This window comes from Mytilus galloprovincialis, chromosome 1 (genome assembly GCF_965363235.1).
Source record: "Mytilus galloprovincialis chromosome 1, xbMytGall1.hap1.1, whole genome shotgun sequence".
Taxonomy (NCBI): domain Eukaryota; kingdom Metazoa; phylum Mollusca; class Bivalvia; order Mytilida; family Mytilidae; genus Mytilus; species Mytilus galloprovincialis.
The window spans coordinates 46,860,207-46,886,203 of NC_134838.1; the positions used below are offsets into that span (position 1 = coordinate 46,860,207).

General features: G+C 31.5%; 1 protein-coding gene across 3 annotated transcripts in view; it reads right to left on the bottom strand.

Moving 5' to 3' along the window:
* Nucleotides 1-437: 437 nt before the first annotated feature.
* LOC143076071 (inter-alpha-trypsin inhibitor heavy chain H3-like) overlaps nt 438-25,997 on the bottom strand; it is a 162,316-nt gene continuing 136,756 nt past the window's right edge. For 2 of the 3 annotated variants that reach the window (XM_076251715.1, XM_076251721.1), the window contains exons 7-12: nt 19,817-20,508; nt 18,399-18,489; nt 14,269-14,409; nt 9,495-9,608; nt 8,575-8,940; nt 438-1,313 (exon numbers count right to left, since the gene is read on the bottom strand). In XM_076251715.1, the coding sequence (XP_076107830.1) occupies nt 1,072-1,313; nt 8,575-8,940; nt 9,495-9,608; nt 14,269-14,409; nt 18,399-18,489; nt 19,817-20,508 (1,646 nt within the window). In that variant the 3' untranslated portion in view covers nt 438-1,071. The remainder of the gene's footprint in view (nt 1,314-8,574; nt 8,941-9,494; nt 9,609-14,268; nt 14,410-18,398; nt 18,490-19,816; nt 20,509-25,997) is intronic. The other variant, XM_076251708.1, reaches the window with a different exon arrangement.

A 25,997-nucleotide genomic window follows, 5' to 3' on the forward strand; every position in this document is an offset into this window, starting at 1 on the left:
AGTCGCAAACATGCAGCGTTATGTGAGATATTAACCCTCCCCGATATCTCTATTCAAGGAAAAGGAAAACAAACTCACAGCTGAACTCAGTTTAAAAGAAGTTCCAGTCCGATGTCAAAATATGACGTAACAAAAGAAACTAAGCATAATCACAAGGATACATAAATTAACGAAGTACTATACCAGCAGTTACTGACATACCAGCTCCAGACATTAAAATATAAATTAATACATTTAAGCTGACATTGGTATATTGATGTATTTTTGTCTTACATGTACATTTTGAAATTCCCTGCCATAGTAAAAATTTTGCAAATCACATGGGCACGTTGAGTACATTTTGCAAATTCTGAATATGTATAAACAGATGTACAAATTACAATATTACTGGATATCGTGTCAATGGTTACAACGCAAGATGTCGAAATCTATACACATTGTATTTTGATAATGTTTATTCGTAAATTTCATTTATAAAAGTTTATTAAAGTGAAGTGATGATTCGATATCATAAAAATATACAAATATATAAAATAGCATATGAAATTAAAGTCGACATCAAACTATGATAAGATTATAATTATCATTGTTGCCATCTATTATAGAAAATAGAGGTGAATGCCTGCCTTTTGTAAAAGATCAGTCTTTTTCGGAAATTGGTGCCCCTTTAAGTTGATCATCAAGAGTTTTACAGGACTCGCAATGATTGTTCTTAGATATTTGTTGGTACACCGCAGTTTTAGAGATAACAATTTCGCCCATTAGACACGTCCTTTTAGCTGAAACTTAAAAACAGATTTCTCTTATCTCCCCTACTCGAAAAAAAAAAAAAAAAAATAATGTTTCTCGGAAATAAACATATGTTGGTTAATGAAGGGATTGTGTTGATAAAATATAAAGGACCTTACTATAAAGGGTTCCCTTAAACGTTGGTGTAAATAAACAGTCAATATTTGATTCATGACCGAAACGTTCAACGATGATTATGAATGACATAGTCATTAAATTCATATCCCTTCAAAAATAAATTGATGGAAGTAAGTATGTATATAATAAAAATGGTTATTATAGTTATGTAGAATCAATATCAGAAATGAAATAATCTTTCAGATCACCAGCTAGAAGTCCTTCAGTTTTCTTATACACATTCCAACACCAGACCATTTCGCCAGTAATTATATCTGGCTTCATGTGAAGAACGGCATTAAAATGAGTTTTATTTGTATTTTCTGTCTCTCTAAAGTGTCCATGTTGTCTTCCCCTTTTGTCAAGACCGATCTTAAAGAGAGTTGTCTTTTTATGAACAAACTGACCTGAAATATAAACAAAATATAATAATTAAAAACAAAATCTTAAAATAGGCTTCACCGACACTGTTATCAGTGACAATTCTATTTACGAAAAGTTCAAAAGCGTTTCTGATTTCAAATTGTTAATATCGTCATATGACAGCAACTTTAAGGTTAAAATATCTTTAGCCATTCGGCTGTATAAAATTTTAAATATGATATTCATTTAGCTCTTCATATGTACAGGTACATGTACACCTAAGAACGTTTCTAAAACTTTTTGAGGTGGACTGTTAAAAGATATATCATTTGACCATTTTTCGACCATTGAATTCAAAAATAGGAACGAATTATTAATTCAATAAATGGTATTCTTTACATCCGCACAAGATAAACGTCCGTCAGATACATCAATAGTCTGTTTTCAAGTCAACAAAAACAGTGACAACCAAATTGACTTGATCGTAGATCTGCTTTTTTTGTGATTGCTATAGACCAGGACTGAGGTCATCTGCTTATGAACAGTCCTGATCACGAGTGTAACCAATATCTTATTTTTCTATCTTTTGAAAGTCACATTAGAATATACATATACATAATATATAGATATAGAAAGATGTGGTGTGAGTGCCAATGAGACAACTCTCTATCCAAATAACAATTTTAAAAAAGTGAACCATTATAGGTCTATGTGCGGCCTTCAACACGGAGCCTTGGCTCACACCGAACAACAAGCTATAAAGGGCTCCAATATTTATTTATATACTTATTCCAATTAAATTTGTATATATATATATCTTTATTTTCGTAAACCAAAGTACAATGGTACAGAGATATATACAAATAAATTAACATACACAGTTTGAATTTTAAATACAAATATAAAATAGAGACATAAAGTGGTTACCCAGGAGATTCTAGGCATTTAATTATAATTCTTATAAACCTGCACAGATTGTTTAGTTCAGACGGGTTGTTGCTATTCATTAGACCTTGAAATTTTAAAATATTCGGTATGTTGACTCGAGAAACAAGACATTTTTTTAAAATACCCGTACAAAGCGGTCCTGATCCCAAACAAAATTAAAAGCGAAGCAGACCAAAAATTTGCAATGGAATATTTCTGGATGATTTTAGGCGGTTTTGTCAAAGTTAATACTTTACAGAACTCGTTTCCATGTTAAGTTTGCGTTGAAAAACTTGAAAAACAATATATAGAAATAACAATAGCAAATAAGGCCACACCATTTCTTTCCCCTTACTTATATTCCCTATCAAAAAATGTTCGTTGTTAGAATAAAGTACAAGAAAAACTGGCGAAACAAAACTAACCATAGTCGCTGCGTGTTTATGCACTTGTCCTGATTGATTCAGGGGCCTGTCGTTCAGCAGTTATCGTTTGTTGACGTGGGTCATTGGTATTCTCCCGTTTGGATATATAAATTAGATAGTTGGTTTTCCTGTTCGAATTGTGAACACTAAACATTTTGGCGTCCCTTATAGCTTGCTGTTTGGTCTGGATCAAAGTCATGTGTAAAGGCCGTACTTTGACCTGTGTTTGTTATTATCAGGTTGGGAACAAACTCCGTCAGAAAAGGGGTCATTTTACTGTTGTAGAAAAGGAAATAGAAATACCAAGGATTTGTCTAGTGCTACTATACAAAAACTTTGAAAACTTAGAATTTTTTACTCAAAAAGAGGAAAAATACATCATATTTTAAACAACTTTTCTAAAAGAGGGGTCCACTTATTTTGAATAATATTAAACTGTTAAAGTAAATGTGTTAACATGGTTTAGGTGCAGGAATATTACAAAATTAAAAATTATTGATCATGTTTTGACCATTTAATACCAAATAGATATATAGTTCTTTGGGAAAATATGAGCCCTTTTGTACTAAAAAGTGTTTTTTTACAAAATAATATATTATAACTAATATATTGACTCCTCTTAAATAGGATATTTATATTATTAAGGGGTTGTTCCCAACCTGAGTATGCCACTTAGATGAAGAATTGTCTCATTGTCAGTCACACATACATAGACCAGATTTAATTATACAATTATATTTCTTGGTGAACACGAATAAAATACTTCATAAATTAAAGAAATGTCAAAGTACAAGTGATAAATCAAGTTTTAATTTTGTCAAAACCTACTATTTTATGTTTACAAAAAAAAAATTATAATCGCTCGCCCTTACTTTTCAAGCTTCGCCTCAAAAATTTGCAAATTAAATATTTTTTTATTAAAATTTTCAAATCGCTCGCTCGCCCGAATTTTTGGAGTCCAAAAATCCGTAGAACAAGAAATTAAATTGGTGTGGCTTAACAAAAAACCTAAAGAAATTTGGGCTTTACTCACAGATTTAAAACCCAAAGCACAAAATGAAATTCCATCTACAATGAATTTTGACCAAAAAAAAATATGATAATATGCGAGATATAGTAAATCTTTCAACACATACTAAATACAACAGTAGGTCATAAATATGTTACAAATAACACGCAATTTCATATGGAACGCCATGACTGTCTTATGTTGATGATTAGCATTATATGCAGTGGTCACAACATTATATGCAGTGGTCACACCATTATATGCAGTGCTCACAACATTATATGCAGTGCTCACAACATTATATGTAGTGCTCACAACATTATATGCAGTGCTCACAACATTATACGCAGTGGTCCCAACATTATATGCAGTGGTCACAACATAATACGTTTTTTGTTGATGAAGGTGATGATCAGTGATGGTGATGATCAGTGATGTATGTGATGGTGGTGGTTCAGATTCGGTAAACTTCGGAATTTTTTTTATCGGAAATTACCGAATACAGTAATAATTGACAAAGCCCCGCAAACAAATTGAAACAGTTGTTGAAGTCATGTTATCAAGGCAATTCGATTTAAAACTTTATCAAAAAAAAAAAAAAAAAAAAAAAACGCCTGCTATTGTCTGCAAATTGGACAGACATAATTTTATTAATTTATGGGAAGTTCATTCTTAGGAAGTGATGAAACTTAGAGTTGAATGAATGAACTAGTTCTGTTCGTCGTAAGAAATGCACATGACATAATGTAAGTTAAAAAATGAAAAATTAGTTAATGAAAAATCAAAGGAAATGTTATGATAGATATCTCGAGTTCATTTCCTACTGAAGAACTTTAGAAAGGTGCCACTTTATAGTCAGAACTCAGTTTAAAAAAGCTTAAATACATTTTTATTAAAATAGTCAGCTTTCTATAAAACCTAAGTCCCATATAACGCTAGCTTATATATGTCATGATAGTCATTATTTGACATCGATTTTCAGAATTTTGCATGTTTACATGATTAATTAGGTCCGAGACCACAATTATTTCATGGTTTATTTCTTTTAGAACATAAATGAAAATTAAAAAAATCCCACCTGCGCTTTCTCAATGAATTTTTACAGTGTGTTGTACTACTTTTGGGACAAATTATATCAAAATTATAGAAAACTTCATCGGCTCTAACTCAAAATATGGACAATTTTATGTTTCGGGCGTCTTGGAATCTTTTGACATCTTTCGATGTGCTAATTTTTAACCTTTTTTCAACTGGATCAAATCACTACTTTCCTTTGAAGTTCTGGACCCAAATTTTTTTACAGTGTAATTTCACCCCCTACTTCCAATTTGATGCATAAAACATGGAGAAATAAATTTGGAAGGGGTATAAAAAATATTGGCAAGTAACCCAGTTGTCAACACTAGGGACTATATTCGTCCAACAACGGGAAATCAAGGGACGACAATTGTGGTCTCGGATCAGTATCTTATAACGGGTATGAAAAATGCAGTTTAAAGCATTTCATTATAGGTGTTTAACATAACTTTACATCAATTGTTCCAAATTTTTTACAAGCATTTTAGCACGTCAAGCAGTTTGTCTTCCAAAAATACATGTATGAGCAGCATCCTAATATAAAGATATAAACTTCCATAACAAAAAAATTACCCAGTTTAACATTTTCATTTATAGTTATCATCTCTTCGGAAAACGGAGTTTGTGGGATGGGAGTGGATAAAACGTTTACTGCGTATGTTCGTCAGTCTGTCATGTACGGTTAATATATATATATATACACACACGAGTCTAAATTGAAAACTACGTTTATACCTATGATTGCGTTGGATAAAAACCGCAATTTTTATACGTGTGCATGTAAAACAAATTTCGTTGTAGAAGGGTCTAAAAACAACACATACAACATTTTTCAAAAGACCAAAAAAGTGAAAAAGTATATTTAAACAAAACGCATTGACTAACAGGTCGAACAACTGATGTTCTTTAACCCTGCTGACTGCCATCGGCGATTGCCAAATAAAATTGATCACAAGATGTAACAAAATGGATCTTAATATAAATTTAATACTAACAGAAAAAAAAATTAACTTGTGGCCACGATGTTATGCCACAAACAAACGGTGTCAATATTTTTTTTAGTACACCAGATCCGGATTTCGACAATAAATGTCTCTTCAGTGATGTTAGGGATCGAAACGGTATTTGGAAGGCCATATAAAAATTACCCTCATTTTTAGGTAGACTCTTGAATTTTAAGAGTCAATTTAGGATGAACGGATCATATTAACCGGAGGGGAAAATATGATACAAGCCCAAACGAAAAAATATAAACGAGTCTAAATTGAAAACTACGTTCAAACCTATGATTGCGTTGGATATATATATATATTAAAAAGTGGTGTGTTTGCCAATGACACAACTCTTTACAAGAGACCAAATGACACAGAAATTAACAACTATAGGTCACAGTACGGCCTTCAACAATGAGCAAAGCCCATACCGCATGGTCAGCTATAAAAGAAGGCCCCGAAATGACAACCGTAAAACATTTCAAACGAGTAAACTATCAGCCTTATCATGTATTAACAAATGAACGAAAACAAACATGTATCACATCAACAAACGATATCCACTGAAATACAGGCTCATGCATGGGACAGACACACATACAGAATGTGGCGGGTTTAAACATGTGAGCGGGATCCCAACCCTCCCTCTAACCTGGGACAGTGGTGTAAAAGAACAACATAAGAACGAACTATAAAAATCAGTTGAAAAGGGCTTAACTCATCAGATTGATACAAATATAAATACATCTTTCAAAAAACAGAGTGTACGTGGCCGGGTACTTGTATATCCCAACAACAAAAATACACTAAGAATACAGATCTGAAAGTACTCGCAGGTACTGACAACTAGTTCAAAGCCACTAACAACTAATACAAAAAATCATGCAACTACGTTTTGCATTTAGGTAAAGATTGAAACAAAATGTGAGGAAAAAGAGAATGATTTACTATTATTAGATATTAACGATTGTCCATGACCAAAATTAATTCTGGTAAAGTTTTGGATTAAGATACAAAATCAAATCAACTACAAGTCATAGAATAATGATACCTTTTAGATCGCACATCTTTGATAACAAAGAACCTTGAAAAAAAGTTCGTCGCCTCGACCTATATTTTACGCACGAATGATTCTGATTAAAATTTGTGTTAATAAGGTCCAGATGATTGCAACAACACATAAAACAGGAATGCTATTTGTTACTGAGCACTTCTTTGATTTTATTGAATGTCCGCCCAAAAATTTTGACACCATAACAGAAGCACATAAAAAAACGACACTCGTTATTATGGCCATATATGATTGTAATATAAATATGTTAATGGAGAACTACTAGTATTTTTTTTTAATGTGAATTCTTCTCGTTGTTGTTATTGGAGTTCTAATTGTTCTCATATACAAGCTTGTCTATAGTTTGGGGATTTCTATTATTTTTGCTAACAAATGTATGTTTTTCCATATCCCATGTTAGGATCAGTGTCAGAGGTTGAAAATTTAATATCTGAATATTTTTCGTTTTCTGGAAACATTACTTTTGACGGTGGATCTTGATTGTTTCTGTGGGACTCCTTTCTCCTGTATATGGATCACTAACGTGGTAAAAATTTGAAATTGTCGAAACTTATTGAATTTTTATGTCTAGCATAGTCCGAATTATAAAAAGGAATACAAGTGCGATAAGGATTATACTAGATGCACTAATACTAACACCTAGTACAAATTTATCTAAAGAGCTTAAATGGTTAAATTTCAAATCTAAAATTTCATATCATAAACTTATTCTTGTTCATAAAATTGTCGACGATAAAGCACCTGATTACTAGTACTTAAAGGAACTCTGTTGTCCAATTGTTAACCTGCATAGTAGAAATCTAAGATCATTTTGCAAATAATAATTCAGCTGTTGTACGACCGAATACAAATTCAATGAAGAAATCTTTCGCATATAGCTCATTAATACTTTCGAATAAACTACCAAATGAATCAAAAAGGTGTGAAAATCTGGACACTATTCAACAAAAATGTGCAGATTTCTTCACTGTAAATGACTTATAACAACTCACTCATATATTCTAATGATTTAGTATTTTATGTATATAAATATAAGAATTTATTTTTCTCTTGTTCTACAGACAATGTATAGTTAGCTAAGCATGAAAAATGTGCATACATCTATCGTTATTCTCGTAAACCAAAGAACAATGGCACAGAGACAAATACACATAAATTAATATAGTATAAATTTTAAATACAAATGTAAAGTAGAGACATAAAGTGGTTACCCAGGAGATTCTAGGCATTTAATAATAATTCTAATAAATTTTCACAGTTTGTTTAGTTCAGACGGGTTGCTACAATTCATTAGACCTTGAAATTTTAAAATATTTGGTCTGTTTACAAAATTATGCTTTAGTAGCAATTGTCTACTATAGTCTATTAACGAACATTCTAAAATATAATGGAACCAGTCGCCAATATCACCAGAATTACGATTTTCTCTCTTAATGTTTTGCCATGTACCAATTTCGACAGGATTTTTTTGTGTTCAAGTTCTAAATCTACAAAAAGAAGCAATATTTTTGTCATCTAAAATATCAAAGTAGGTTCCGAAATTTATACATGATGATATTGCATCTACATAATATGTTTAAAATTGTAAGCTTTGTAATACTTGTACTGTTTGTTCTTAGTGAGGGCCTTAAGGTAGATTAGTGAATGTTTATTGAGTCACCCTCTTTAAATAATGTCATTACTTACTTACTTACTTACTTACATACTTACTTACTTACTTATACATACTTACTTACTTACTTACTTATAGAATTGGACTAAGATCTGTTTTGACGGTTACAATTATGATTTGAAGAATCTTACCTAAGATACCACCAGCCATATTCGATACTCCTTTTTCGTTATCGATGTACATGTTGAGGTAGCTTACATCACGTTCAGTATCGTCTTTCAAAGGTCGGCGGATTTCAATACTAACGTTATTCTCAAAACCAATATATACTGATCTTTCATGAAGTGCATTTCCATAAATGTGGATTTTACTTCCTTCAATTTCAAAGAGGCCTTCATCATTCCAGGATTTTGCATCTCCATTAAATGTTATTTTGTCTGGTTTTATATGAATTCGTGAAGCAGGTGCCAGTATAACAATTTCTCCAATGAATGTTTTAAACTCTCCATCTTTCTTTTTCATTGTTGATCTTACAATGCCAGCGTTAATGGTAATACCTGTTTAAAAAACGAAGACAAAGAGAAATAACGGACTGGAAGCGAGGGAATATTTTTTTCCTGTAAATCAACGTGATGTGTCGACCAAAAAAATCTTAATGCCGTGACCATGAAACCAAATGATGTGTCGACCATTAAACCAAATAATCATTATGTGTCGACCAAGAAACCAAAGTATTTGTCAACTAAAACGCTAAATGGTGTCGACCAAAAAACCACATGATATGTCGACCAATAAACCTCATGATGTGTCGACCAAAACAGCAATTGGTGTGTCGACCAAGAAAGTAAAAGATCTGTCTATCTGCAAAGGCAGAGAAAAGATTAAATTTACATACATGTACATATACTTCACCCCTGCAAATTTCATTTCTCTTTTCCCTCACAGCCCAATTCGTCAATCCACTATCTAAAATGATTATAAATGTATTATAGATGTTCGTTAGCAATTAAAATGTATGTGCATTGAGAAAAAGTGTAATATGGTTGTTGATTTGTTTATCTGCACCTTATCAAAACACTTTAAGTAATTGCCGCCGATTGACAATGCATACCTGCGATTGGATCTTTCAACATCCGGATAACATCTCCGTCACGTGTATCGACATCAAAGCATACCGGGAATTTTATACCATTAATCCTCAGCATAAAATGTGGATCTCCACCACCTGAAAATTAGGTTTTATATCAATCAAAATTTAACCAGAATCTACAAATTTCAAAGTAAGGCACAGGTACGGTCTACTTCCCATCTTGCATTACACCTGGAAATTGATTATGAATGTCGCTAGAAAATCATAACTTTATGATAAAAAAAACCCCGAACTTTCCGTATTTATTGAGAAATATTTAAGAGGTACATTGTCTGATTCAATTCAATAATTGAAAGTTTCTGATTTATCAAAAGTTTGTTACCTACGTCGAAACTTGTTGTCTTCATGCATGCCAGACATATACTTTGGGCGACAGTAATACTGCATTTGTATTAATAATTGCTATCTGATTTATAAATGCTTGTTCAAAACATGTACTGCCTTTATCGGTTTGTATGTTGGTTCATATTTTCACTGTGAACCATTATTACATTTTCTGCTTCTGATTAAAATTCAATCAAGACATAAAACAAATGAACTTCATATAGAAAAAAACCATCCATGTTCCAAAAGGGGGAGTAAACTGTCTTATCCATATCTGTCTGTCCGCATTTTTGTCCGTCCAATTTGATTTTCGTTGCATTTTCTCTAAATGCTAAAAATTGTCATTTAATTGCTGTCTCTTTGAAGATAAGGTCAAATCTCCTTTAGGCCACATCAATTTAATTTCTTGTTCTTCGGATTTTTGGACTTCAAAAATTGGGGCGAGCGAGCGATTTGAAAATTTTAATAAAAAAATATTTAATTTGCAAATTTTTTAGGCGAAGCTAGAAAAGTAAAGGCGAGCGACTACAATTTTCTTTTTGTAAACATAAAATAGTAGGTTTTGACAATATTAAAACTTGATTTATCACTTGCACTTTGACATTTCTTTAGTTTATGAAGTATTTTATTCGTGTTCACCAAGAAATAATTGTATAATTAAGTCTGGTCTATGTATGTGTGACTGACAATGAGACAATTCTCCATCTAAGTGACATACTCAGGTTGGCATAATGATATAAATATCATATTTAAGAGGTGTCAATATAAGTTATATAATATTTCTTTGTAAAAAAAAAAACACTTTTTAGTACAAAAGGGCTCATATTTTCCCAAAGAACTATATATCTATTTGGTATTAAATGGTCAAAAGATGGTCAATGATTTTGTAATATTCCTGCACTTAAACCATGTTAACACATTTACTTTCACAGTTTAATATTATTCAAAATAAGTGGACCCCTCTTTTAGAAAAGTAGTTTAAAATATGATGTATTTTTCCTCTTTATTTAATTTTGAGTAAAAAAAAATAATGTTTTCAAAGTTTTTGTATAGTAGCACTATACAAATCCTTGGTATCTCTATTTCCTTTTCTACAACAGTAAAATGACCCCTTTTCTGAGGGGGTTTGTTCCCAACCTGATAATAACAAACACAGGTCAAAGTACGGTCTATACACATGACTTTGATCCAGACCAAACAACAAGCTATAAGGGACCTCAAAATTATTAGTGTTCACAATTCGAACTGTAAAACCAACTATCTAATTTATATAACCAAACGGGAGAATACCAATGACCCACATCAACAAACGATAACTGCTGAACGACAGGCCCCTGAATCAATCAAGACAGGTCCATAAACATGCAGGGGCTATGGATAGTTTTGTTTCGCCAACATACAATATAATTGCAGTTGAAGGCACATCCTTCAGAAGTTCTTTGTATTTAAGTCTAACAACGAATATTTTTTGATAGGGAATATAAGTAAGGAGAAAAAAACCAATGTTTTGTTCTGTATAGATATTTCCGCTGTTATATATTTATATCGGAGCACTCCCACGTGGGATAAATTGCTTTCATACTAAAAACAAATATTCTCACAGATATTTGCACAGTGTGATGGGGTGTTTATAGGTTTAAAACTGTTATATACAGGTTATACTGTGATTTTAACAAAACAAATGTTGATATCTTTTTCTAATATTCTAAAACTAGAGGCTCTCAAGAGCCTGTATCGCTCACCTGACTTTACTTGGGTTTTTAAAATCATATAAAAAAAGATAAAATTTGGCTACAAAGTAACAACACATGGCCAGCACCTCAAAACGAACATTCAAGCTATGTTTGGTTTCATTCCATTCAGTGGTTCTCTAAAACAAGTATTTGTATGCATTCCCATAGGGTCCTATGTTAAACTAAGTCCCCCGCTGACGTCCATCTTGGATGATGGATTGGCTACAAAGTAACAACTCTTGGTCAGCATCTCCTAAGGAACATTCATGCTATGTTAGGTTTCATTCCATTCAGTGGTTCTCTAAAAGAAGTCATTTGTATGCATTCCCATAGGGCCCTATGTTAAACTAAGTCCCCCGCTGGCGTCCATCTTGGATGATGGATCGGCTACAAAGTAACAACACTTGATCAGAACCTCAAAAGGAACATTCATGCTATGTTTGATTTCATTCCATTCAGTGGTTCTCTAAAAGAAGTCATTTGTATGCATTTCCCATAGGGTCCTATGTTAAACTAAGTCCCCTGTTGACGTCCATCTTGGATGATGGATTGACTACACAGTAACAACACTTGATCAGCTCCTCATAAGGAACATTCATGCTATATTTGGTTTCATTCAATTAAGTGGTTCTCTAGAAGAAATCATTTGTATGCATTTCCCTAAGGGTCCTATGTTAAACTAAGTCCCCTGCTGGCGGCGATCTTGGATTATTGATCGGCTTCAAAGTTACAACACTTGGTCAGCACCTCATAAGGAACATTCATGCTATGTTTGGTTTCATTCCATTCAGTGGTTCTCTAAAAGAAGTCATTTGTATGCATTTCCCATAGGGTCCTATGTTAAACTAAGTCTCCTGTTGACGTCCATCTTGAATGATGGATTGGCTACAAAGTAGCAAAACTTGGTCAGCACTTCATAAGGTACATTCATGCTATGTTTGGTTTCATTACATTCAGTGGTTCTCTAAAAGAATTCATTTGTATGCATTTCTCATAAGGGTCCTATGTTAAACTAAGTCTCCCACTGGCGGCCATCTTGGATTATGGATCGGCTACAAAGTTACAACACTTGGTGAGCACCTCATAAGGAACATTCATCCTATGTTTGATTTCATTCCATTCAGTGGTTCTCTAAAAGAAGTCATTTGTATGCATTTCCCATAGGGTCCTATGTTAAACTAAGTCTCCTGTTGACGTCCATCTTGAATGATGGATTGGCTACAAAGTAGCAAAACTTGGTCAGCACTTCATAAGGTACATTCATGCTATGTTTGGTTTCATTACATTCAGTGGTTCTCTAAAAGAATTCATTTGTATGCATTTCTCATAAGGGTCCTATGTTAAACTAAGTCTCCCACTGGCGGCCATCTTGGATTATGGATCGGCTACAAAGTTACAACACTTGGTGAGCACCTCATAAGGAACATTCATCCTATGTTTGATTTCATTCCATTCAGTGGTTCTCTAAAAGAAGTCATTTGTATGCATTTCCAATAGGCTCCTATGTTAAACTAAGTACCCCCGCTGGCGGCCATCTTTGATGATGGATCGGCTACGAAGTAACAACACCTGATCAGCTCCTCATAAGGAACATTCATGCTATGTTTGGTTTCATTCAATTAAGTGGTTCTTTAGAAGAAGTCATTTGTATGCATTTCCTGAGGGTCCTATGTTAAACTAAGTCCCCTGCTGGCGGCCATCTAGGATTATTGATCGGCTTCAAAGTTACAACACTTGGTCAGCACCTCATAAGGAACATTCATGCTATGTTTGGTTTCATTCCATTCAGTGGTTCTCTAAAATAAGTCATTTGTATGCATTTCCCATAGGGTCCTCTGTTAAACTAAGTCCTCTGTTGACGGCCATCTTGGATGATTGATTGGCTACAAAGAAACAACACTTGGTCAGCCTCTCATAAGGAACATTCATGCCATGTTCGGTTTTATTCCATTCAGTGGTTCTCTAGAAGGAGTTCAAAATGTTAACGACGACGACAGACGACGACGGACGACGGACGTCAAGTGATGGGAAAAGCTCACTTGGCCCTTCGGGCCAATTGAGCTAAAAACGGTGCGGGAAATAGACATGATTACATTTCCGGATGCGGGAAGCGAGAATATAAAAAAAATTAAAAAAAACTGTTTTGAAAAAAAATAGGTGCGCGTGGGTCCGTCGAACAAGGAGATAAATTGGTGTGGCCTTGTCTATATAATAAAAAAAACTTAGAACTGTCAATACAGTAAAATTTGGAACGTACTCCTTCGAATTAGATCAAATGTTTAAGTCTACCATAAAAAATTAGATGGATCATACTCCATCATTTTTTTAATGCACTTACTATATTTAAAACATAGGAAGTTATTGTTTGTGATGAAAAAAATAATGAAAAAAATACTTTAATTGCTAAAAGAAGAAGGCAATTCACATTACCCGTATATAGAAATTGTAACGACACTACATCCCCTCAACAGTAAATTTGTTTTCCGCCTCAAACCACTTTTTATTTCAGAACCATGCTACATGCAGCTTTACACAGTTCTTTCAACTTTTTCCATTTCAATTGTAAACATACAGAGAAATCATAAAACATTGGCAACATAATTTATCGATTCACGTGACAGTTAAATATTTAGTTTGTAAGCAATGGTAATAAACTTTCCACTTCACATCATACAAACCTCCTCCTCCAGAACTATAACCTCTGCCTCCACCTCCACCTCCACCTCCACCTCCACCTCCTTTTCGTATTGGAATGGTTCTGTTCTTATTTGTCGACGCAGAGCTCGTTTGCTTCGCACTAGATACCTTACTAAGAGCAACTATTAAAAAAAATGTTTATGTGTTAAAACTAACTTACGGTCGTTTCCATTCTATCGTGGAGACATCTTTTATGAATTTTGTTTTTAAACTGATTCAGAGTAATTTTGAAAATTCAGAGATCCCTTGTATCCTATGAATGGAATCAAATGTTGTTACCCCCAAAATATGAAATAGCTAACAACAAAAAACCTCAAAGAAAATGTAATACATCTATTTTCATTAAAATAGGTTCTGATTTTGCACAAACAGAATGTGGTGGGGTTAAACATTAAGCGGGATCCAAACCTCTCCTAACCTGTGACAGTGGTATAACAGTACAACAAAAGAACGAACTATAAAAATCAGTTTAAAAAGACAACTTGAAATAGGAGGTTTAACTGGCTATTAAACCAGGTTTAACCCACCATTTTTGGAAAATACATTTTTGGTAAAAATACGTTTTTGATTCTATACCCAGTCAATAAAGACTATAACAATGTATTCCTGTCGTTCGTTTGTTGATAAAATAAAATTTTAAAACCAGACAGATAATATCTAAATTTCGGGTAGATGACTATAACATAAACTGAAAAGAAACAAAAATATACACATAGACCAAATTTAAGTTCATGTAAATTTTCAAATAAACTTGATGATGATTTTTTTTCTTGATTGTTAACTTTACTCAACTTTAAGAGATGGTTATATTCAAAAATCAATAATATAAAACCTGGTTATGCAAATTCATAACCACTATACAAGCTAAGACATGTTTTGAAACCTGAAACGTTTGACAGCAGTTTATGACTGTATAAAGCAACTTTGAAGTTGTGAAAACGAGATCGATGTCTATCAAAAGTTAGGATTATCTTATCTATGTTTTATGTTTGAATTTGAATTTTTTGATTATTGTGATTAAAGGGGTTCTAGCTACGAGATATATATAAAAAAAATAAAATAAAAAATATCTTGTTCAATCATTAATGAAAGTGAAATAGTGAAATAATATATCGCTTTTAGCCAGTGGTTCAATTAAAAAAAAAGCTAGGAAACATTGACAATGAATTATTCACTTGCCAGTGAACAATTTGACATCATTGCATCCGTATTCATGTGAACTTTAATTTAACACCTAAGTAAGGGATAGATAATACATGTATGGTGCGTGCTCAGTTATTTAAAGGAAACGAATGTCAACATTGTAAGTGAAATATAGATTCCTACACTGCAACAAGTGTATTACGATATTTCTCCAATTGAGACAGTTTAATTTTATTATTTAAGGCGCGCAAGGCTTGCCGAGCTTTTTAAATATTTAAATCTTAACTGTCGAGAGTGGAGAAATATCGTAATACACGAGCTATAGTGTTGAAACCTGTTTCTCTGATGATTTATATCCTTCTTTTTCAAACATATTCAGAAACTTGTGTTCTTTATATGCGACGTCATCATGCATGGTCACCTTTTTCATGACGTCATAATAGGAAAATTCAGAAGAAAACAAAACAGTTTGACGTTATAATCAAATTTCGACTAATCATTTGCTGAGAACAGATATTTCAGTAGTGTATTTTCTCACACCGATCAAGAAATATGAAAATAACACAAAAATTAGAGAAATAAAGGTAATTCATTTGATTGCCTGATTTGATCCCCGAAAAAATCATTCTTATAAGGGGAAAACGATGCTTAACATATGTTTTTAATCTATAAAATGAAATTAAAAAGACCTATCAAAAATAAATTGCACCTGTTCTATTTCAATCTATATTTAAGTTTGTTCTCGGAGATCTTCGGAGGTGTACTCGATATTATTTGATTGCATCTTAACTAAAATACACACGAAATGAAGCTATAGATTATCGAGCCCATACCTTTTAAATGGTTTATTGTAGACTGTTTATGATTTGGATGAATGTTTTTCATTGTTATAAATCAAATATGAGAATTTGAGTCAAATAAGGGACTGTGCAATATTTATCTGAAGGTGGGGCCGGGGCAAATACTTTTTTCATGCAATTAATGAGCGGGACGCAAAGTTTTTTTTTAACAAATATTTGGCGGGACACACACATTTTAAAAACCTTCATGTGTGCATAAAAAATTAACAGATTAAAACTATCTGAATGCAACATGTTTAAAGGTCTAAATATTCTTATCAAAACATATATTTGTGATTTCTTTAGGAAAAAGTAACTTGATAGAAAAAAAGCACGATTGAATCTAAATCAAAATAACTTAATACAGTGCTTCAATATATTTTTATGTGTTTATGCTTTAAATAATCATTTAAAAAAAATGACATTCTGATCAACAGAATATATAAAATATATATGTACATTGTACGTACAAAGAATTGTGAAATTAAATGAAGAAAAATAAATGTTTAGCACTTTAAAAAAATATTAAATTGCTTATACAAATGTAGTACATTATTATTAAGCATTGTCTATATAAATAAAATATCTGGAAAACTAAACAATGCTTTGTAATTTAAACATATGACATAACATATGGTAAATAAATGCTTAAACATAAAACAACTTCAATTGTATTTTAAATAAATCTTCAACATAATAAAATTAAATTCTTAAACATTAAAGGTATTACAACTTAATCTATGAAAAAGCTGAAGTATGTCCCTTGGGAGTATTAATTTCAAACAAAAGTCCTTGCAAACAGTAGAAAATGAAAAATTATATATGCCTGATATAATAAAAGATAGAGACTACAAAATCAAGCAATATTGAAATATTGTATGCATGAATTGTCAAGAATGTGAATAATTCTTTACACAGGAGATATAAATTCTATCTAAATTTGGCCTCGAGTGGGCCTCTTTTTTTCTTAGATGGACAATTGTAACACTGAAAATGCTTCTAGTATGACTTAATATTGCCTTATTCCATAAACAGGTCAAACTTAACCAGAACATTTCCCATTTTAATAGATTATAGCTAGAGAAATACCCAAGTGATACATTTAGGGAATTACACAGCAAAGAAGTAAATATCTCAGTTAAAAACATTTGTCGCGACTTGAATTCTGGTGTTTCCAATTAAACTCTATATTGCGAAAGATGAAAAGAAATACAAAAGAACTATGGTTTGGTGTATTTTAAACAATATAGTTAATATTGAACTCCTAACATGAAGTTTTATATAAGTACCCATCAATTTGACTTAAAATGATGAATCAGCACTTTTCTCAACACAATATTGTTTTCAGTGAATATTTTTCATTCTTTGTGATAAAAATCAAACGTTTTAATTAACAGCTTCAAAATAGTAGTTTCAAACATAATTGAAGTCTGATGCCCACTATCATTTCACACCAAATTTATGAAATTTCGGAAGTCTTTTCAAATAATTCTCAAGAAAATATTTTTATAGGTTTGGTTTCAAAGTTTATATTGTACATATACACACTGCAGTTATTCATAGATAAATACACAAAAATATATTGTACCCTTACATTCAATCACAGCGCTCCTAAGTTGACTTCCTTCACAAAAATAAAATCTTAATAATATTGAATTATATGCATTTGAGTTGAAATGTCATTTATATTTCCATATATGTGTTTCATTTTTTCCAGCGGGACAAGGAATTTTTTTCATTAATTGAAGCGAGGCAAGAACTTTTTTATAATAAATATTGGCGGGGCGTAATTTTTTTTTAAATATATTTGCTGTACACCGGCCCCACCCTCAGATAAATATTGCACAATCCCTTAGTGAACTCAAATTTGACAGCTAGTGCCTCTTTAATACTGTGTTCTATTTTATGTTTTTTGCTTGACCCTTATGGTTATATTTTGCGAATTAAATTATATAACCGAATATACATCGGAGTTCTATATTTTTGTTCATTATTCTCGATTCTTCATTTTTTTTTTGTTGCTCATTTAATTTTTTCTCTCTAATTCTTTGGCCCTTTATTCTGTATTTTTACCCATTATTTTCTATTCTGTAAACCCCTTCAAGAGCTCATATATAAGATAAACATACGTCTTGCATCTTCATTCTCTTCCAAGTCACCAAGATCTCGTTCATCTGGCTTTATTACAACCATAGAGGTCAATGGTGTGACGAACTTGTACTGAAAAAGGTCGATAGTTGTCAAAAAATGTATGATTGAAATATTTGTCAACGTCGGTAATGCTTTATATTGTAGGATCTATAATATACAGACCAGTTGAACAATATTTTGTGATCGTCATCACGGAGATAATACGATAACATTAAATTCTCTGAATTTCAGGAATTGTATCTGTGAATTTTGCTTTTTTTATTACTTTCAACACATTTCATATTTCATTATAGTTCTTTTAAAAGTTGAGAAACTGTACTCTTAGATTAATGATCGACTCGTTTTGGCTAATAACAAAACTAAAACCCATAAAGAGCATGCCCGCTCACCTATGTATATGTGCATCTCCAACATTTTAAACTAAAATAGAATTCATGACAAAAATAACTTTTTTGTTGATCTTGTATAATTGCTTGTAACTTTTTTCTGTTAAAAATTGCTCTACATCTTTTTTTCGCCTCAACACAAAAAAAAGGTAAAAAAAAAATCGCAACTTCATGGCAATCACTCTTATAAAGAGTCTTCTAACTATTATGGCAAATTTTACTTATTTTAGAACTTGTCTTGTTTATTATTTTTGCTATCTAAAGAGCGTTTCTATTTTTTTAGTTTTCAAGATAGTAGATAAAGACGCAAAAATTAATAAATAGTTATCAAAGGTACCAGGATTATAATTTAGTACCCCAGACGCGTGTTCTGTCTACATAAGACGCTCAGATCAAAATAGTTGTAAAGCCAAACAAGTACAAAATTGAAGATCATTGAGGACCAAAAATTCGAAAAAGTTGTCCCAAATACGGCTGACATCGTCATTAAATGGTAAAAAGTCAAACAAGGAGTCGCCCGACGATTTCGGTCATGTTGACTCATTCGTAGATATTGTTATTTGAAGTGTCAATCTGGTATAACATTTATATGAAAAAACACTACCAGATGGATAAAAATCGTCATTAAAGAGCAATATCGAATAACGATATCTGTAATAAGCCTTGTTTGTAGATGTTGTCTTGCTTGTAATTTGTGCTATTTAAGTTTCTGTCTATGTATTATAGGTTTCAAGATAATAAACAAACATGAACAAAATAGATAAATCTCGTCATATAAGGGAAATAACTCTTTTCAGACAGTTTTTGATGTAAAAAGACACTAGGTGGATGGATATCAACATTTTGAACATTTCTGTAATTCCATATTTTCCGTATTTATATCGGTTTCAAAGATAATAGCAAAACTTGTATTTTACATTTTATATGTTTTTGGCATTTATTTAGCACTTATCTTCATTTTATTTCCCATGTTTTAGAGTCATTTAATAGACCAACTATTTACCAGTTACCTTCAAAGACATGGCCAGAGCCCTGTCATTTAAATTCTTCTTTTCTAATTCATTAGTTTCACCGATGGCTTCTTCTAGAAGTTGTTTGATTGTCAAATATGCCCATATTCTTTCCGTGATTTTCTCAAAATCACCAGCTTTAGTCAATTCCGGATCACGTCTCTGAATATCCGACTTAAGCTCCAGTTCCACATTTCCATTCACCCCATTACCAGTAACCAATAGATTCAGCACTTGTATGTTGTCGTCGGATAGTTTGCCAGCAATAACTAATTCTTTTCCGTTAAAAAACGTATCAAAGTTCCTTTTTGTTGCATTTTCAGTAACATCTGTGTTTTTGTCAAGATATTTAAAAGAAACATTTTGTAATGCTGACGATGAAATTTCATCGTAGAACCCCTTTATCTGTAGCGATGCATCAGAATCTTCAAATATCTTCCTAGCAACGCCTTTATTTTTTACTGCAACTTTTTTTACAAACTCATAATCTGCATTGCTTCCAAAGGCAAGACTATAAATTGGCAACCCTTTGGTATTTTCCCTGTCGATATTATTAAGGACCGTTTCTCCGTTAGAGCCTAGCCCATCAGTAAGAAATACCACAATTTTCTTTCGACTTTCCGTAGTTTCTTTACTTGGAATAGAATTCAAAAACCTAATTCCTGACAACATTGCACCGTTGATATTCGTCCCTTCAGGAAAAAAAGAAAACGAAAACATCAAGTACAGTGTACAAAAGATATCTATCATAATGACTCACGATTAAATCACGGAAGAAATAATTTACTTTTCTTGTTCTATATGCATTACCTTTAAAGCATCCAAACCATATACTATAGTCTAGAAAGGAAAACATATTATCAATCCGAAAATATATATATATGCCTTATCAAACATGTAAGCAAATTTATTATATAGTTTGAGTATCTGGGTTCACCTCGGATGTGGGTTCTTGCTGATCTTTCGTCAATTTACTTTTTGTATTGCCTATTTGATTGGACGTTTGGTATTTTCTCCGTATTGATCTATAACCCTTTGCACAGCTTTTTCAACTTATTTTTAATTTTAAACTGAAATAGTTTTTTTTTCAAGTTTTAGTATGTTACATCTATGCAAGAAAAAAGTATCCAGATATTGTGCTCGACAATTTGCCAAAGAACTACACTACAAAGTGTAATGAAATTCATCACCAAATCTCGTTACAATGACATAAGTTACCATATCTAAGGTCAATTTTATTCCATCTATCAGTTTCGATGGGTAACTTATGGTTACCCGTTCGAAATCTACAATATGTGATTCTATCACTTAAAATATTCAGATGTTCCTCAAATTCAAAATTTACTTTATACAATTTGTAGGCAAAACCTTTTGATGAACAGTCAATATTAGCTCTCCATTTCTGTTGAAACTGATCAAATAACTTTTGTTTTAAACTAATACCCAACTATTTAGAATTAAACTTTCCTTGTGACAACCATTTATTACTATATCCACATTTATCTAATGTATCTTGAACGTATTTCAACTAATCTGACCTAAATTGCTTGTCAGAATTCTTCAAGAACTGTTACATGTATTTGAATGTATAATATTTAAGCAATCCTGTTACATGTACCATCCCCATTTACCATTTTTGACCAGAAATTAACCATACGCAGCTGTATATATAAAGACATGGGATAAATACCAAGTTCACCATAAATCATAAAATTAGGTGTCGACTTCTTAAGGTTTTGTAAAAGCTAACACAATTTTAAGTGCACTTTTTCTATAATATCAGTATTACTGAAACCCCAGATCTCACACCCATACAGGAGGATTGGCTTCACGATTTTATCAAATATATGATATTGTGATTTCACTCACAAATTGTGCAACTTCCCCTTTTTCAATACTTTATACATTGCTTTATTTGCTTTTCTAACTAAAATTTTCTTAGCACTCATAAAACAACCCTTCTTAAAACATTTAACCCAAGGTATGTGAATTCGTTTACTACCTCCAATGGATTGCCATCATATATAAAGTTAATATTTTTGGGTAATCTACCACCAGAAAAAATTATAATCTTAGTTTTACTTGTGTTAACTTTTAATTTCCAGGTACTGCAATATTCAAAGAATATATCTAATTGCAACTGTAGATCGGATACATTATCCGAAAATAACACTGTATCATCTGCGAACAATAACACAAACAGATTTAAGTAGATATCAAACTCATTCTCTTTTTCCTCAGTGATACAATTTAAACCACATACATTTTTTTCTTCAATAAACTTCTGAAGATTGTTCAAATACAATGAAAATAAAAAAAGGAGACATATTTTTACCCTGTCTTACACCGATATTGCATGAAAAGTATTCTGACATTTCACCATTATACACAATACGAGATTTAATACCAGTGTACATATTAAAGTTTTTATACATTTTACCGTTAATATCATTTACAAGTAATTCATGCCAAAGACCCTTTCTCGAAACAGTACCAAAGACTTTAGCAAAATCTACGGATGCACAGAATAGTTTCTTTTTCTTATTTTTCATGATACTAATAAGCATGAAGATAACAAATAAATTATCTGTAGTAGAATAACCTTCTCTGAAACCAGCTTCATTCTGACATAGTAAACAAAAATCATCAGAAAATTTATTCAAACGTGAATTCAAAATAGAATTAAATAATTTCCCAAAGCAGCTTATAACTGTTGCAGGCCTAAAATTGCTAGGATCATGTTTGTTACCTTTATTCTGAATAAAGGTTATTATATTTCCAAAAACCCAAATATCAGGAATGATTCCACTGTCAAATATAATATTAAAAAGTTTCACAAACACCTGTGACATAACACTAAAAGAGTGTTTTAAATATTCATTTACAATCATATCATCACCCGAGGATTTATTATTATTTTTTTAACTTTCTCAAAGATTTTTCAATTTCCTTTTCTGTAACAGGTGAGTTTAATATAACATTTTAATTTTTTACATTGTTCTTATTTTCTTAAACAATCTCCTCATCTACAGAATTTCCTAATTTTAAATTCTTTAAACATTGTTAAATAATCAAACAAAATATTAATAGGTACACATGGGTTGTTTCCCCTTTTACCACCGTTCAAAATTTTTCAGTATTCTTTCTGGTTAATCGATTTTAAGTTTTCTATCTTGTGTCTAATTTTCTTTCTATGGTTACGAATGCTCTTATCCATTGCTCGCTTATAACTCTTTTCTAGTTTCTTTGTTTCATTGACTTTGTCGTCAGCATGGTTTCGCTTAAGTTTTCGTCTACTAGACCGAAACCATGGTTTGGATTTTTTTTTATGTTTTGTGTACGCTTACGTCTTTTAGTAAATGTGCCGAATGTAGAATTTGCCGCATTTGTAAGTAAATGACATACATCCTCAACAACTTTATTTATAATTGAGTTTTCACTTGTATTTTCAACCATTTCCGTTAATTGAGCTAGTATTTCATTTACTTTAAGTCTATCACTGTTACTAATAAAGGTGTCTAATTGTTCATTTTCCCATCTCTTAATCTTCTCCTCATGCATGTCATCATCATGACTGACGTCGTTTTGTTTTTCATAACAAGTAATCTTTAACGATAGCGGATTATGAATATCCGAAAATAAAACGCTAGAATTTAATACCCAGCTTTTTGATTTTTTGGGGAAAAAAGAAAATTTGGGGAAGCAATATTGTAATCAAACACACTGGTGTTTTTACATGTAAAACTACCCAGACCTTTGTCTTCACACATTCTTCCATTTAGGATAAACATATTGTTATTCTTACAAAATTCAAGAAGCAAGTTACCAAAATTATTTTTTTTGTGATCCATACTTTTCCTTAATAAATTTATATTTAATTCATCTAAAGTACAAATACCCTCGTTTTCAATGTCTAACATTCCTGAAAATTCTTCAAAATTAACGACGTCAAAGTATGACTCTTCTGCAGTTCGAGCATTGAAATCTCCAAAAAGACATATAAACGATAATTCGTTAGTTTGATTAGCTAAAAACAATCGCGCGTCATTAAAAAATTGACCTGCATATCAAAATGAAATTTTACATTCGTAAGCACACGTGCTTCCACAAAAATGCACAGGGTAAACAAAACGAAAACAATTGATAAAACTTTTTTTTGTGGTCTTACTAATAACATAAAAAATGTGATAATGAGAAATAAATTTTTCTTTTAGTAATTTGATAGGGTTGTAAAAGTATTGATCGTGCACCCATTTTTAGAATGAAGCGCTTCAGCGCTTCATACAAAATGTGCTTCGGTCAACACTTTTACACCTCAATAAAATCGAAAAAAGAAGCATTCATTTCTTTGAGGGGGTACCAAACACTATACCCCAAAAAATTCCTGTCGTTTAATTTTTCTTATTTTTTTTCATTGATAAACTAGGCCAACTTAAACATCTTGTGAAAATTTTAAAAGATTTGAACCATAGGTTTAAAAGATTTGGCTACTCAAATATGGCATCTTTTACATACTAATATCGGCCAAAATTGGAAGTTTGTGAAATATGGGTATAGGGTTGAATTTGCATTTTTTTTTTAAATTTAATCCTAAAATGACAATGGCATAGCTAATAATGATAGCTCAGGTGAATATTAGTTAACTGATACCCCTTTCTAGCAAGTTTTTTTTATTCCGGATTAAAAATTTTGCCAGAACTTTAAAAGTGGGTATTAGAATCAGCCCAGAAAAGTGAATGCTGTGCTTCTAGTATTTGAAGAAGATTTTTTTTTTGAGAAAAAAAATTTGTCGTTTAGTTTTTTTTATAGAACTAAGCATTTTGAGTGCTATACTAGTCGGCTGTTCTTGCAAAAAAAATTTAAAATTTAACCGTTAAATATTTTGGTATTTAAGTTTAAATTACGCCCCACCCTCAAATTGGTTCATTAAATTAGAACAAAAACTATAAAAAAAGAACATAACGGCCATATTTTTTGTTCGTCTTTTAAACTAGGCCTTAGCTATTTGTCATGCAGACTTGGGGTAATTGTAATTGTAATCGTTAATCAGCTGTAATTGATTACAATTTTTTCAAGTAATCATTGTTATCATTAATCAGCCAAAAATCTGATTACATGTAATTTAATTTAATCAATTACTTTTAAAAATACCCTGTAATCCTGATTACTTTATGATTACATTCTGATTACAATGAAAAAAATCTTAAACTGTGTTTATGGTCAATAAATGGACCTTTTTGTTATTCTTATTTAATTACTAATAATATTTAACATGTTAAAATAGTTTGGTTTATTTTTTTTATAAAGCATGATATTTGGTTTGTATACTTCAGTAAAAAATAAACTGTTACAGCATTGAAAAGTCATCAATGGCCTTAGTAAAAGATATTGTACATATATTTACAATTTAAAAATTGACATATATATATTTGATAATAACTGTTATATTCAAGTAATACTTTTCTTTAACCCTTAATTATAATCTTTTGTTAATGTTGGGATTTTTTCAACTTTGAATTGACAGGTAGGAAACTAATTAAGGTTTCTTTTTATTGCAATTACCAATTGAGTATAGCTGTAGGACAATATATATGGTAAAAGATAAATCAGACATGTGATCATTTATCTAATTAGCACAAAATTAATTAAAAGTTGGACAAATATCTTGTTTAAAATTAGCAATTTGTTTTTTTTTGTATGTCTTTGGACTGGACATGTAAAATGCAATGATTTTTAGTACTTGTATTTTGTTTACAATTTGATTAACTTTATTTCATCCATATTTTAACTTCCATGAACTGCACCTTGAAACAAATATAAATTCAAGTCTAGAATAGGTCAGAAGACAAACAGCAAACTCTTTTTATAAAGCTATATTCAATTGAAGTAAAAATAATTCAGAGATCAATGATGATAAAGTGCAATGGGTCATAACCAGTGACACAATGTTCATGTGTGTATGAAGTGAACTTTTGTGGTTTATTAAATAGATGAAGTTTGAAGTTATCATTTTATAATATAGCAAACAAAATACTTTCTAAAAAATGCAGTTATATTTAACGTTTATTCATTCACATCATACAAAATGTATTTTTTTAAATTCATTGTAATCAGATGTAATCATGATTACTTTGCCAATGTAATCATTAATTTAATCAGACACTTTCAGAAATGATGTAAT